The sequence below is a fragment of the Borostomias antarcticus genome (assembly GCF_949987555.1).
Source record: "Borostomias antarcticus genome assembly, contig: scaffold_133, whole genome shotgun sequence".
NCBI lineage: Eukaryota > Metazoa > Chordata > Actinopteri > Stomiiformes > Stomiidae > Borostomias > Borostomias antarcticus.
In genome coordinates, this window is record NW_028176068.1 from 198512 (window position 1) to 213017 (window position 14506).

General features: G+C 45.3%; 1 protein-coding gene across 1 annotated transcript in view; it reads right to left on the reverse strand.

Annotated features, from left to right (window-relative positions):
• myrfl (myelin regulatory factor like) overlaps positions 1 to 14506 on the reverse strand; it is a gene marked incomplete at its 5' end in the record, with an annotated part of 31096 nt that overhangs the window by 3968 nt on the left and 12622 nt on the right. The window contains 9 exons of the mRNA XM_084462771.1: positions 1 to 57; positions 5201 to 5361; positions 5757 to 5866; positions 6351 to 6459; positions 6703 to 6903; positions 7276 to 7366; positions 7841 to 7951; positions 8804 to 8880; positions 9116 to 9311. The exon at positions 1 to 57 is cut by the window's left edge and continues 10 nt beyond it. Coding sequence (XP_084318897.1) covers positions 1 to 57; positions 5201 to 5361; positions 5757 to 5866; positions 6351 to 6459; positions 6703 to 6903; positions 7276 to 7366; positions 7841 to 7951; positions 8804 to 8880; positions 9116 to 9311 — 1113 coding nt within the window. The remainder of the gene's footprint in view (positions 58 to 5200; positions 5362 to 5756; positions 5867 to 6350; positions 6460 to 6702; positions 6904 to 7275; positions 7367 to 7840; positions 7952 to 8803; positions 8881 to 9115; positions 9312 to 14506) is intronic.

Below are 14506 nucleotides of genomic sequence, written 5' to 3' on the forward strand. Positions count from 1 at the left end.
TTGAGCGGGCTGGGTTTCTGTGGTGAAGATGGCATAGTGCATTGTTTGCTGGGTTTCCTGTGTGACACAACATCGACTTAGTTCTTCTACAACGTTATATGTAAACGTGTAATATATAGATAGATAAATGATAGATAGATAAATCTTTATTTGTGTGTCACTCCTTAACAGACATTTCCATCACATTAATACAAAAGTGCAATAATAAAAAGTTAAGGACCACTCACAATGAGCTGTGAGACACAATAAAGTTACAAATCAAAATAGAATAGAGCGTACATGATAGTACTACATACATACGATACAATTAAGAATACAATACAGTACAGGGACATACAAAATACAGTATAAAGGAGGATGGGGACTAAATGAATAGAGAGGAATAGAAATGGGTCAGTTTATAGACCCGTACTCATGAAAGCTACTCTTCTTTTTAGGATGAGGTGGCAGGCTTTGGCGCATTCGTTGATACAGTGTCTACCGGATAAAATTATACACAATTTATTTGAATCATCAAGGTCATTAAAAAATTCAAAGTGCTTTGAGAGGGAGATATAAAGATGTGAGCGAATGTCCTTGTAAAGTTCACAGTGTAGTAGGACGTGGGCTTCTGATTGGATGGAGCCGCTGTTGCATAGTGTTCAGAAACGACTCTCCACTGGAGTGTTAGTGTATCTACGGGTTTCGAGGGCTCAGGGTGCGACTGCACATCTAAACTTGGCAAGGGCACTTCTATGCTGCCTGAGCATAATACTTTGCACATAGGGTTCTGGTTCAAAGGCATTCTTAAATGAACAATAAGTACGTAGTTTGTTTCCGTCTGGCCTGTTAATCAGCAGGAGCCATTTCTCCTCGTCTGTCTCTGCAACTGCCTGGTCAAGACTTTTTAGATGGTTTCTTGAGAGGACTGAATCAGTGCTGGCGAGATGGGATAGGTGTAAAGAGCTAAAGAATGTTCTAACAGTATGTGCATAGTTTTTCACATTACTCAGCTGATCAGCCCATAAAAACACACGCCTACATAGTCTGTTGTCGGGCATACCACAGAGCCTCTGCCAGCTCTTAAAAATGAGAGACCACTGGTGTTGCCACGGTGTTTTCCACCCCATGTCACCTTGTATGGCAGCGTTCGGTGTATATTTACCAACCCCCACATGGAAACGACATGCCCTATTAAAAACAGCATTGATACAGGAGAAACTTTTGTAGCCCCAGACATCAGCTGCATAGGTCAAGATAGGCAGAACCAGAGATTCAAACAGTTTAGTAAAACATTTAAAGGGAAACCACCCAAAATGTTGCTTTTGGCTATAATTGCACCTAGTGCTATGTTAGCATGCAAGGCTAGATGCTTGACTGTTATATTATAGTCTTAAAACTCTGTTAGGAACAGACCCAGGTATTTGTACTCTTTAACGACCACTAGTGGGGAAGGCCCGCAAGGGAAGCTGAAACTAGATAGGGGCACCGCAGGCTTTCTAAAATGCACTACTTTGGTTTTAACATTTATATTTAGTTTCCACTCCAGACATCAACTATGAACCAGTGTGAGCATCTCCTGTAGATCCTCTTCTGTTTCAGCGATCAGGGCTATGTCGTCCGCATATAAAAGTATAGAGATCTTTTCATTTGCTATGGGAATACCCTTACCTAAGGCCTTGACAGCTATGGTTAGATCGTTTATGTACATGGCAAATAAGACAGGCGACAGAACACAGCCCTGTTTTACACCGATTTCAACTGGGAACCAGTCTGTAAAACTGTCATTAACACGGACACAGCATTTCACATTTTCGTACAGAGCAATGAGACAGTTAAGGATATTGCCATGTAGGCCTAAGGCTGACAGCTTCTCCCAGAGCATGCTACGGTTAATATGATCAAAGGCTTTGGAAAAATCTATAAATGAACAGAAGGTAGATTTCTTTAACTTTTTCCTTGAGTCTATGATGGTAGTTAAGGTGCCAATATGGTCTAAACAGTTCCTTTTCTTTCTGAACCCATTTTGCTCATCTGTTATGATGCTGTTGGACTCCGCCCACTCAGAGACCCTGTTATGTAGCACACAGCAGAACAGTTTATAAACAGCAGAGGTGAGGGTGATCCCTCGATAGTTTACAGGTATTCTCTTATCCTTTCCCCCACCTTCATATATAGGGTTAATGATGCCATATTTCCATAGTTCTGGGACTGTGCTATAAAGAAAGCAGTGATTAAAGAGCCAATGCAATAGGTGTAGAGTGTTACCATTTTTTTTAAAACATCAGCGGGTATCCCATCGTAACCATCCGCTTTACATTTCTTGGCTGCTTGCAGGACTTTTACAATCTTGTACTCGCTAATAGGCTGGTTCAGGGATGAGTCCAGGTTAGAGTGCGGGTGCTCTGTGACTCTAGGGGGGGCTGGGCCCCTGTGCTGGTCAGACTTGAACAGGCTAGCGAACTCACTCCTCCAGGTCTCTAGAACGGCCTGTTTGTCAGTCTGTGGAGAGCCATCCGGACCCAGGACCTCCCATGGGATGTTAGGACGCCGCTCGTTACCTACCCCAAGCTGATTAACTTGGTTCCAGAACGCCTTCGGGTCATTGCTTTCTAGCTCCTGGATATTCTCCTGCTGCAGTCTCCAGTGGCGTCTTTTTGCATCTTGGACTGAACGGTCAAACTGTCTCTGTCTGTCCTTCATCACGGCCCTAGCTCTTGCCCTAGTTGGTCCAGGGGGGCAGGATGTCCAGTCCTTCTCTGCTGTGCTCTTGCCCTAGTTGGTCCAGGGGGGCAGGATGTCCAGTCCTTCTCTGCTGTGCACAGGAGGTTCCATAGTGAGTAGTGCTCATGTGTCCACCAGGCCTTATTGGTTCTCCTCTTTTTGTTTGAGCGACCCGATTGAAGGGTAATGTTCTTGTAGGGTAACTGTTCTAGCATCTCCTGTTTTACAGTGTCACAGATACGTGTATATGTGTTTGTGTGTGTTTGTGTGTGTGTCAAAATATAGACACATACATAAACTGGCCAATGAAATATGTTGACTTTGAAAATACTGAAAGCTGTAATAAATCACAATAATCAAGGTGTCCATCTTGAAGGCCACACTCTACAGTCAGAGGTGCTCTTGAGGGCCAGACCCACGCAGGACTCTACAGTCAGAGGTGCTCTTGAGGGCCAGACCCACGCAGGAGAGAATGTGACGGCTGCTTATGACCCAGCGGCCTGGCAGAGCGGTGACCCTTGACCCCTCGGCTCCTGTGATGGTGGGGGTGATAGCGGTGACACGCTATCCTGATCACACCCACACGCTATCCTGATCACACCCACACGCTATCCTGATCACACCCACACGCTATCCTGATCACACCCACACGCTATCCTGATCACACCCACACGCTAGGGCTGCTCGATTAATCGGATTTTAATCTTGATTAAGATTTGGGCTGTCAACGATCATTAAAACAAAATAATCGCCATAAAACGATTTTGCACAAATCAAGTGCACCCTACACTGCAGAGCTATACTGTGCTTGACCTCAAGGTCAAGGTTCACTATTTGTCTCCCATGGGAGAAACGTATCTAATCCAAAGAACATTGTTAAAAAGAAAAGCCTCTGTCAACATTTAATACAATTATTGTTATCAAAGTCAATGTATAATTTGATATATAAGAAAATGTTAAAACCTTTGATTAAAAAAAATAATTCTATGAATAATCGTGTTAAATAATCGTGATCTCAATATCAATCAAAATAATCGTGATTATGATTTTTGCCATAATCGAGCAGCCCTACCACACGCTATCCTGATCACACCCACACGCTATCCTGATCACACCCACACGCTGATCACACCCACACGCTATCCTGATCACACCCACACGCTATCCTGATCACACCCACACGCTATCCTGATCACACCCACACGCTATCCTGATCACACCCACACGCTATCCTGATCACACCCACACGCTATCCTGATCACACCCACACGCTATCCTGATCACACCCACACGCTATCCTGATCACACCCACACGCTATCCTGATCACACCCACACGCTATCCTGATCACACCCACACGCTGATCACACCCACACGCTATCCTGATCACACCCACACGCTATCCTGATCACACCCACACGCTATCCTGATCACACCCACACGCTATCCTGATCACACCCACACGCTATCCTGATCACACCCACACGCTATCCTGATCACACCCACACTTTATCCTGCCATGAGCTCCTCACTTCTTGGGCCTCCTTGGGTTGTGCAGGTTAATCTGATCTCACTCTAATCTACTGTAATAGTACAGTAGTGGATAGTATCTGTCAGCACGTTGTTACATGCATCCATTTTCCTATTTGAGGTCCCCCCTCGTCAGTGAGGAGCGCTCTGAGCAATCTCAGGAAAAACAGGAAAAAGACTAGAATTATTGATGTATATTTTGGTTATTATATAAGTTATCATTGAAATCCCACAGTGTGTATATATGTTATCAGTGGGGTCAGGATATCACCGGTTAATGTTTGCTGCATACAGAATATGATAATGAACCCTTGGTCTGCCCTTGGTCTGCCCTTGGCACGAGAGGCTATCAGTTTAAGATGACTCTTGGTTAGAGCCTGTTCAGAACACAAAGACATAGCAGACAGCGCACGGAACTCAGGAGAACACTGAGGACACAGGAAGACGCTGAAACGCTTGAGAAGGACGAGGAGGTGGACTGACACGGCCCTTAGCGAGTGCAAAATAATGCTCCTGGTGGAAATAATCCTGTCAATCGTTGTCGATGCAGCAAACGGGCAATCGGAGCCATTCTTTAAGAAAGGACTTTTAAAAACTGAGCGAACTCAAGCTGAGTGACAGCACACTGGGGATGGCGTGGCGGTCTTGTCAGCTGGAGGGGTGGAGCTACACGTGGAGCTGGGACCGTGACGTGAGGGCCAGAGCTAGGAGAGTAAGTGTCATGGTTAAAGGTAGGCCTTTTAGTTCATTAACATTTCTGTGCCACAACCAAGCTGGTGCAAGCTGGTTTAGGGTTAGCAGGAGAAGGAATTAGTGTTCAAGACTCAAGACTGAAGAGTCTTGAGTCTTTTGTTAGCGATATCATCCCCAAGACAGACGAGAGCCGGTTGTGGGTTTGCTAAAGTATGTGCTGACTCTCACAGCCCCGGGTCGCGGTACAATAGACCATCACCCCCTACTGGCCTCACCCGGTACTGCAGTCTGCACGGCTGGAACGCAGGCTGCCCACGTTCTTCAGCTTGTCCAGACGGGTGTTCCACACCTCCAGCTCCTGAATGCGGTTCTCCAGGTTGTCTGTCAGTTTGCACAGCTGCTTCACCGCCCCCACGTTCTCCATGAAGATCTGCTCCTGTAGGAGGACACAGACACAAAACAACATTGAGCTTTTAGACTTCTGTAGTTAATTTATATGTTTGTTTTGCAGGGACAGTGTAAAGTACCATAAAAGAAGTACCATAATTAGCCAGGAAGGCTAGTTTTATCTGTAGGGGATAGTTAGTGTTACGCAATGTTTAGTAATAGAGAGGCAGACAGACAGGCTGACAGACAGGGAGATATGCAGTACTACAGGCAGGCACACACACAAACAAACACACACACACACACACACACACAAACACTCACACACACACACACAAACACACACACAAACAAACACACACACACACACACACACACACACACACACACACACACACAAACACTCACACACACACACACACACACACACACAAACACACCTACCTTGTCGACCATGAGGAAGTTGTGTATCTTCTCCCCGTCGGAGCAGGTGACGTCTCCCACCTCAGTGACCGCTGTGGGCAGCAGCTCCTTCACCTCCTGGGCAATGACACCTGGGGCAAACAAACAAACATAAACAACAACAACAACAATCTCAAAACTACGCCACCCTGGGGTCAACAACAATAACAGCATGAACAACAAAAGCAAAAACAGCAGCATAATCAATCAAGAATACTTTAGGAAGAGACATTCAGCACTCTCCTTTTCCTTCCATCCCTCTGTTTCATCCTTCTATCTCTCCCTCCCTCCCTCCCTCCCTCCCTCCCTCCCTCCCTCCCTCATCCCTTTGTCCATCCAGCCCTCTCCATCATCCTTACTGTATATCCCGCTCATTCATGTAAACATCAGAGGAACATTTCACTACCTGTATGATGACAGTATGTGACAAATAAAACTGACTAAAATTACTAACTAGCTGCCATCATCCTATATATCAGTACCTGTCTCATGGACATGGTCGATACCCATGGTTGTATAATATCAGTACCTGTCTCATGGACATGGTCGATACCCATGGTTGTATAATATCAGTACCTGTCTCATGGACATGGTCGATACCCATGGTTGCAGCAAACTCCGGTCTGTAGTCGTACTCCACAATCCTCATTTGGGCTATCCTCTTCAGCTGCTCTGTGGAGTCCACCTGATAAGGACACACACGCACGCACGCACGCACGCACGCACGCACACACACACATCAGGTCTCATTCTAGACCTGCATCCCTCTGAACTTCCTTCTAGTCCACCCATCCAAGCAATCAACAAATCAACCAATCAACCAATCAACCAATCAACCAATCAACCAATCAACCAATCAACCAATCAACCAATCAACCAATCAACCAATCAACCAATCAATCAACCAATCAACCAATCAATGTCCTACCTCCTGTATGTTGTGCTTGGCCCGGTGGTCTGAGGGGTGCATGACGGCGCCCATGATCTTAGCATTGCCGCAGACCACCAGGGCTTCGTCTGGGGCATCCGTGTTGATGCCTACCCTGCCCTGGCACACTAGTGCCTCGGGGCCAACACCACGCTGCCACGCCACCTCGCTGTCCGTCTCAAACTGGCCCGGGTTGGACGCCTGAGGGGGAGGGGAGGAGTTCAGAGAAGAAGGCTGTCTAAGGCCGGGCACAAGTGACTCATCAAACACAGCGCCATGCATTTTCTGGTACTCCTGGTTTAGTTTCAGTTTCAATCAGATTTTTGGTTTATTTTGAATTGAAGATACTACCGCTCTAAGTGAGATACAATTATCTAACCACTGTCTCTGTGTCAACTCCTTCTCATTCATACCACTCATTCTTTGCCATAATTATGCTATGCAACTTCAGTGTAACACATCGATGTGTGACACACAAAGGCATGCAGAGTAAATCATTGACTGAGCGACCTGATTGGTCTTCATTCTAGCGGTGACTTATTATGAGGAAGTGGAGAAGCAGGTGTGTGTTACCCTGACGATGATCCTCTCTGACACCAGGGCAACCAGGAGGAAGCTCTCGTTTCCCACCATGGCATAGAGACCCACCACCATCATGAAGTACCTGACAATCACACACACACACACACGCACGCGCACGCACACACATCCAAGCGAGCAGAGAAACACACAGGGCTGTTAGATCTATCAACAAAGAAGAGAGAGAGGGAGAGAGAGGGAGAATGAGAGAGAAAGAGAGGGGGAGATTGAGAGAGAGAGTCTGTGTCAACAAAGAAGAGAGAGATTGAGAGAGGGAGAGAGAGGGAGAATGAGAGAGAAAGAGAGGGGGAGATTGAGAGAGAGAGTCTGTGTCAACAAAGAAGAGAGAGATTGAGAGAGGGAAAGAGAGGGGGAGATTGAGAGAGAGATAGAGTGAAAGAGAGCGGGAGACTGAGATAGAGTGTGTGTTTGTGTGTGTGTGTGTGTGTGTGTGTGTGTGTGTGTGTGTGTGTAAGAGAGAGAGAAATAGAGAGAGAGAGAGAGAGTGAGTGTGTGTGTGTGTGTGTGTGTGTGTGAGAGAGAGAGAGAGAGATTTGACCTCTGGTCCGGGTTGGGTTTCCCCTTCTTCCTCATGTTGTTGGCTGTGGTCTCACTGAAGTGGAGCCTTCCTAGTGTTACCTTGGTGATCTTATCGCCTGGTAGGCCCACCCTGAAACACACAGTCCCTCTTACACACTGGACCATGACGGGGGGGCATACTATCCCTTTAGTATGTTCACACAGTCCCTCTTACACACTGGACCATGACGGGGGGGCATACTATCCCTTTAGTATGTTGACCCTGAAACACACAGTCCCTCTTACACACTGGACCATGACGGGGGGGCATACTATCCCTTTAGTATGTTGACCCTGAAACACACAGTCCCTCTTACACACTGGACCATGACGGGGGGGCATACTATCCCTTTAGTATGTTGACCCTGAAACACACAGTCTCTCTTACACACTGGACCATGACGGGGGGGCATACTATCCCTTTAGTATGTTCACACAGTCCCTCTTACACACTGGACCATAACGGGGGGGCATACTATCCCTTTAGTATGTTGACCCTGAAACACACAGTCCCTCTTACACACTGGACCATGACGGGGGGGCATACTATCCCTTTAGTATGCTGACACAGTCCCTCTTACACACTGGACCATGACGGGGGGGCATACTATCCCTTTAGTATGTTCACACAGTCCCTCTTACACACTGGACCATGACGGGGGGGCATACTATCCCTTTAGTATGTTCACACAGTCCCTCTTACACACTGGACCATGACGGGGGGGCAAACTATCCCTTTAGTATGTTCACACAGTCCCTCTTACACACTGGACCATGACGGGGGGGCATACTATCCCTTTAGTATGTTCACACAGTCCCTCTTACACACTGGACCATGACGGGGGGGCATACTATCCCTTTAGTATGTTGACACAGTCTTGTGGGACCATAGATATTAAAACTGTATTTGTCTCTATGTAATGATGTGTGTGGGGCTGCTGACCTGATGGGCAGGAAGGGCTTCTTGGTGCGGTCCGACTGAGACTGCTCGATGGTCACCCGGTGATCTGGGGCTTCCAGCTGCAGGGAGGAAGACAGAACAATGTTGCACCAGGTCAAAGGTCATGCTCTAGTGCTAAGTACAGTATATGTTCTTCCTAACCTCCCTCTCTGCCCTCTGAGGAGAAATCACTACAGGCATTCAATCATGTTAAATTAGAGATCAAGGAATCATGCATTTAAACACATCTAAATTGTGGCCTAGTTCAGCCAATCATCTGTTCTATCTGAGTTTGTCCTAACTGCTGACGCTCACCTTGACGCCAAACACCTTGACCTGGAAGCTCTCGATAGGGGCAGGCCCGGACGGCGTCTTGACGTACTTGGGCTCTCCCGCCACGCCGATGTGAACTGTGACCTGGAAGTGATTCTTCTTCTGGCACACGAAGGCCTCGTCTGCTGGCGAGTAGTTGAATCCTTTGTCAGTGTCCACATGGTAACCAGGGGAGGGCCTGGAGAGAGAGAGGGAGTCAGTCCTTTTGTGGTTTGATGTGTCATAAATTATACGTGAAATGAATACAAATAAATACAAAATATGTCTAAAATATACAACACAGGAGTCAATGAGCAAACCAAGGTCAATAGTAGCTTAGTAATAGTAACTTTTTTTATTCTTCAAAAAATCTGCTACTAAAATAGGACAAACACAAATATAAGTAGTTGTAAGAACTGGAAGTTCTGCTGAAGATAGAAATAATCAGGCTATGGAACCGTCTCATTGTTATGCCAGAAGACAGGTTAACAAGGAAGGTTTTTAACTGCGAAAAAACTCACAATCACCCCTGGATAATGGATGTTTTCTCAATCTTTAGCGAGACTGACTTGGTATATATTTTCAGAAATAGGTTGCATTGTAATATTAATATGTTGAAACAAAAACTCCTCAATTTCAAAACAAAATGGTCAGATGACATATGGCTGAAACCCAAGCTTAGGTCCAGATGAAAGATTGCTTTGGTCCCGAACCGTATGTTACTTCTTTTTTAACCAGAAGCCAGAGGTCACTGTGTGCCCAATTGAGGAGTGGTATCCTGCCCATAACCCTATCCCTAACCCTAACCCTGCCCCTGGCCATTGAAGTAGGGCGGTTCACTGCAGTACCAGAGGAAAATAGGTTTTGTTCTGTTTGTGATTTAAGGGATATTGAAAATGAATTTCATTTTATGTTTTATTGTACTTTATATGATGACCTGAGGGTCCCCTTATTTGAGACTATGCAAAAACAAAAACCTGAGCTATTCTGTTTAGATGATGGCCAGAAGTTATAATGGCTATTTAGAGTCGAAGTATTTAAGACAGCTAAGTTCATCTCTAAGGCATGGAATAGGAGGCTTGTCTGTGTCTATCCACATACTGTATGTATAGTAGGCATATGTATATTTCTACTTGTACTGTACTGTATGTATATGCGCCTGTTTATGTGTAAGTATGTATTTTGTACTGTATGCATATGTGTCGGTTTGTGTGTGTATCCACATGTATATACAGTAGTAGGCCTATGTATATCAGTATTTGTACTGTATATATATGTGCTTGTTTGTGTAAGTGTGTATTTGTACTGTATTTGTACTGTATGTATGTTTGTGTGTGTGCACACATGTTATTAGGGCCCGAGCACTGGCGGTGCGAGGCCCTATTGAAATTGTAAGGATTATTCTCCTTCTCCTTCTCCTGCCTTCTTCTTCTTCTTCTCCCCAATCAAATGCCTTTTTGGCGGCCTAAACATCGATGAAAACACATGAACCTTTGCAGATACGTCAGTCCCGGTGAAAAATGTGATATTTCATGGCTGACAGAAATGAGCGTGGCAAAACGGCTCAAGAGCGCCCCTTGGAAAATTTAAAATGGCGAGCCCCACCTTTCAGTTTGATGTAGGCGAACGAAATTCGGTGGGCATATGTAGTTCATCGAGACATTAGCTGAATCCCAATCTGAGTGCGCAAACCACCCTTGCGGCCCCTCGCACTTGCGGCCTGAGGCCTGAGCACTTAATTGTCGTCAGCTGGAAGGGCCAGAGGGTGCAGGGCCGTGAATTAAATGGGACAGCACTTCCAGCGGTGTGCCAACGATTCCCAAGCCAGTTTAGCTCAATGCCCCTCCCACTTCGTTTTCATTGGCTGCCGCGTTCCTCCGACGCAGAGGCTGCTCTGACGCTCCCCTTAGCTCTCCGCTCGGCTCTGCAAATTGACCGATTGACGTCTGTTTCAGTGGCGATTTTAGCATGGCATTTCTGGAGGGGCAGTTTTATATTATGTCACCATCACAAGAACTAAAGCCAATTAGACTACGGTAGGTACATCAGAGCAGAGGCTACAACACACAAAGATAACGACACATTAACACACGCAGAGTAGGCTAATTAGAGAGCGCATGCCCGGTCCAGGGTTCTGAAAGTGACAAGTGTTAAACCATCAGACCTGGGCACTACGCATAACCTATTAGTACTCCACTTACTGTATATCACAGCCAAATAGTCTACTAGAGTGAAGGCGCACTGTCCACATTAGTCCCCCTCACACATCGTCTCAAAAATGCACCGAAAAATGCCTGGGTTCAGTGAGTTCGCTGACTCGTCGTGACCACGCAAACCCATTTCACACTTCCCACAGAGTTTAATAAAAGTGATCAGCCTCCCCAGAACATACCGATTCTCCTCGGTCTGTTTGTTGTGCTCCGCGATGGAACGGCGAAACGCATCATCTAGCTGTGCCTGGACGTTGAGCTGCCCCAGTAAACCCAGCTTCATGGCACAGTTCAGATGGGACGCAGAGCTTTCATGCTTCGCGGTTCTTTCTGACAGATGTTTAATGTCTTTGAATCCAGACGATGCCCAAACAGAGTTTTCACCAAAAAGAATACAAGGGAAACAGAACAGCGCACTTTTCGAGGTGCTAGCAGTTAGCGACTTATTTTTCTCAAACCATTCCTGTTTGAAGGTACGGGTTACCTTATCTCCAGCCTGGAGCAGCACCAATTCTTCTGGTCGTGTGGCCCTAAACGTTTTATTTCCAGTTTCTCTTCAAGTTTTAATGTACTAAACCGCACATTCAACAAATAATCTACACTATTCATTGTTGCACCTGAAAACACTTTTAATCTCTACAAAACTTTATCTAGCAGCATTGGCTAACGTAGATCGACATCGACAATGACCCAGTAGTTCAACTTTGATCAACGTTGTTTTATTATTCCCTGGCTAAACCTGTTGCCAGGTAGATTTCGTAGGGGAAGAGACTTTTCTGCCCCTCCACCGAATAAAATCTGCGTGATATTTTTTCACATTACTCCCGACCACGCTCACATTGTCGCTATAGCAACAGTAGGGGAGAACGCTTCGGTGCCCCTCTGCCGAGTCAGAGCAGTCTGTGACACACTCATACAAAGGGAATTACTGCAAAACAGCACTATACATAGTGTCAGTCAGGTTTATTATATTTATACATGCTATTTTAACCACTGAATCACTATTTTGTATTAATTATAAATTTGATTTTTCCGAAACACAGTTGTAGGCTAAGATGCATCTTGCACAACAGCGCCACCTGGTGGGGCACTGCCCCACCTGCCCCTAATGTAAAATCGCCACTGGTCTGTTTTAATTTAATAATAATTATGTTGGGTGGGATATGTTTGCAGCATGTGGATTTCAAGATAAATGTTGTGTTATCTGCAAATGTCATCATTTATGTGTGATGCACTCGGATCATGACTCGGATGCACTCAAGCACTGTGTCACATGAGACGCGGTGGGCTGTGGGTATTTTCTGCTCCTAAGTCCGTGAAATTGCGGACTTTCGGTAAGTGCGGTTAAAGTGCGCAAAATGGCGGCAGTGGCGCACTTGTGGACCTAGCAATTCCGTTTTGGGACTACCCTGAGCCCTTGTGGACTTAGCGGGAACGCGCATGTAAGGCCACAAGGCCGTGAGTGCTCTGCACTTTCGCCTAAGTGCGCGATTTGGGATTCAGCTATACTAAAATGTCTCTTGGAGCTATACCTAACATCCAACAGGAAGTCAGCCATTTTGCTCTTAATGTGCCATTTTTTCCTTGTTTTTACCATTTCCATGCCTCGTACTTTAACAAACTCCTCCTACAGATTTCATCCGATCAACTTCATATTCATACTAAAAAGAGTTTTCACCAAACACCCTTGCCGTGGCGCCCCCGCCAAATTTTGACATTTTGCCATAAAACAGGAAGTCCTCATAACTCCTCCATACATTATCCAATTTGTCCGATATTTCTCACGCTTCATGACGGTTCTGTCCTGAACACATCTATGTGTCAGTATTGCGTCATACTTATAGCGCCACCTATTGGTGAAACAGGAAGTCCTCAAAACTCCTTATACATTATCCGATTTGCACCAAATTGCTGTCGCTTCATGAAGGTTGCATTCTGAACACATCTATGTGTCGGTATTGAGTCACACTTACAGCGCCACCTACTGGTGAAACAGGAAGTACTCATAACTCCTACATACGTTATCCGATTTACTCCAAATTGCTCAGGGTTGATAAAGGTCACATCCTGAACACATCTGTGCATCAGCATTGAGTTATACTTATAGCGCCACCTACAGGTCAAGCAGGAAGTCATCAGAACTCCTACATACATTGTCCGATTTACACAACATTTCTCACGCTTCATCAAGGTACCGTCCTGAACACATCTATGCGACGGTATTGAGTCACACTTAGAGCGCCACCTACTGGTGACAGGAAGTTTCTCTCAGTACTGGACACCAAAATACCACACTTTAAATGGTGCCGCACCCCGACACGCGTGGCCGCCCTAGTTCATGTTGTCTTTGGAGGTAGAGCTGTACTTGTATTTGTTTGTCTTTCTCTTGCTTCTGTTCTCTTCTGTTGCTTACTTTGGTTGTTATATGTCTTTTGAATAGTGTCTTGTAAGCACATATGGGCTGGGCTTTTTGATGCATGACACTTTAATAAAAGACAAGAAGCTCACCAAGGGGGTAATTGGTGTCCGTTGGTGTTCTGACATCAAATTCGCCGCAAAGTATGAATCCTGTAGGGTTTTATTGATAATTTTATGAAATCCATTGACTTGTATTGACGCGACCGTTGTAGATGTGTAGATCAATCTGCAGAGGGGATTCAGGAAGCGGAACTACTTACGGTAGCTATTGTTATTGTTTATGTTGCTAGGCTACCTAGTTTGCGGACGTTTACACACGTATGTGCTGCGACTAAATAGTTCTATGCTAAATATTTAAAAAAGCATTTCCAGATGAACTAGAATCTTACCTTATGGCGAATTATATGTCAGAACGCCAACTAACACCTCGATGAGTTTCTTGTCTTTGAAATCGAGAGTTTAACATGTTTTTGAATGATTTTTCAAGGTGCCCACCCACATCCATTGTATGACCAATAAGGTGGTAGAGCAATTATCAGACTTTCTCAAAAGTGCTAGTTTTGTCAATGCTTTGATCTGATCTGATTGTATATGATCATAAGTAACCTTAAGACAGGGCTAAACATGCATTTTCCCTTTACTACTCCTTTAAGGCCCATATAAAGAATGTGACAAGGACCTCATTTTACCACCCAAGAAACATTGCCAAGGTGAAACCTTTCCTCTCCCAGACTGATACTGGAAGACTAATGCATGCTTTTATTTA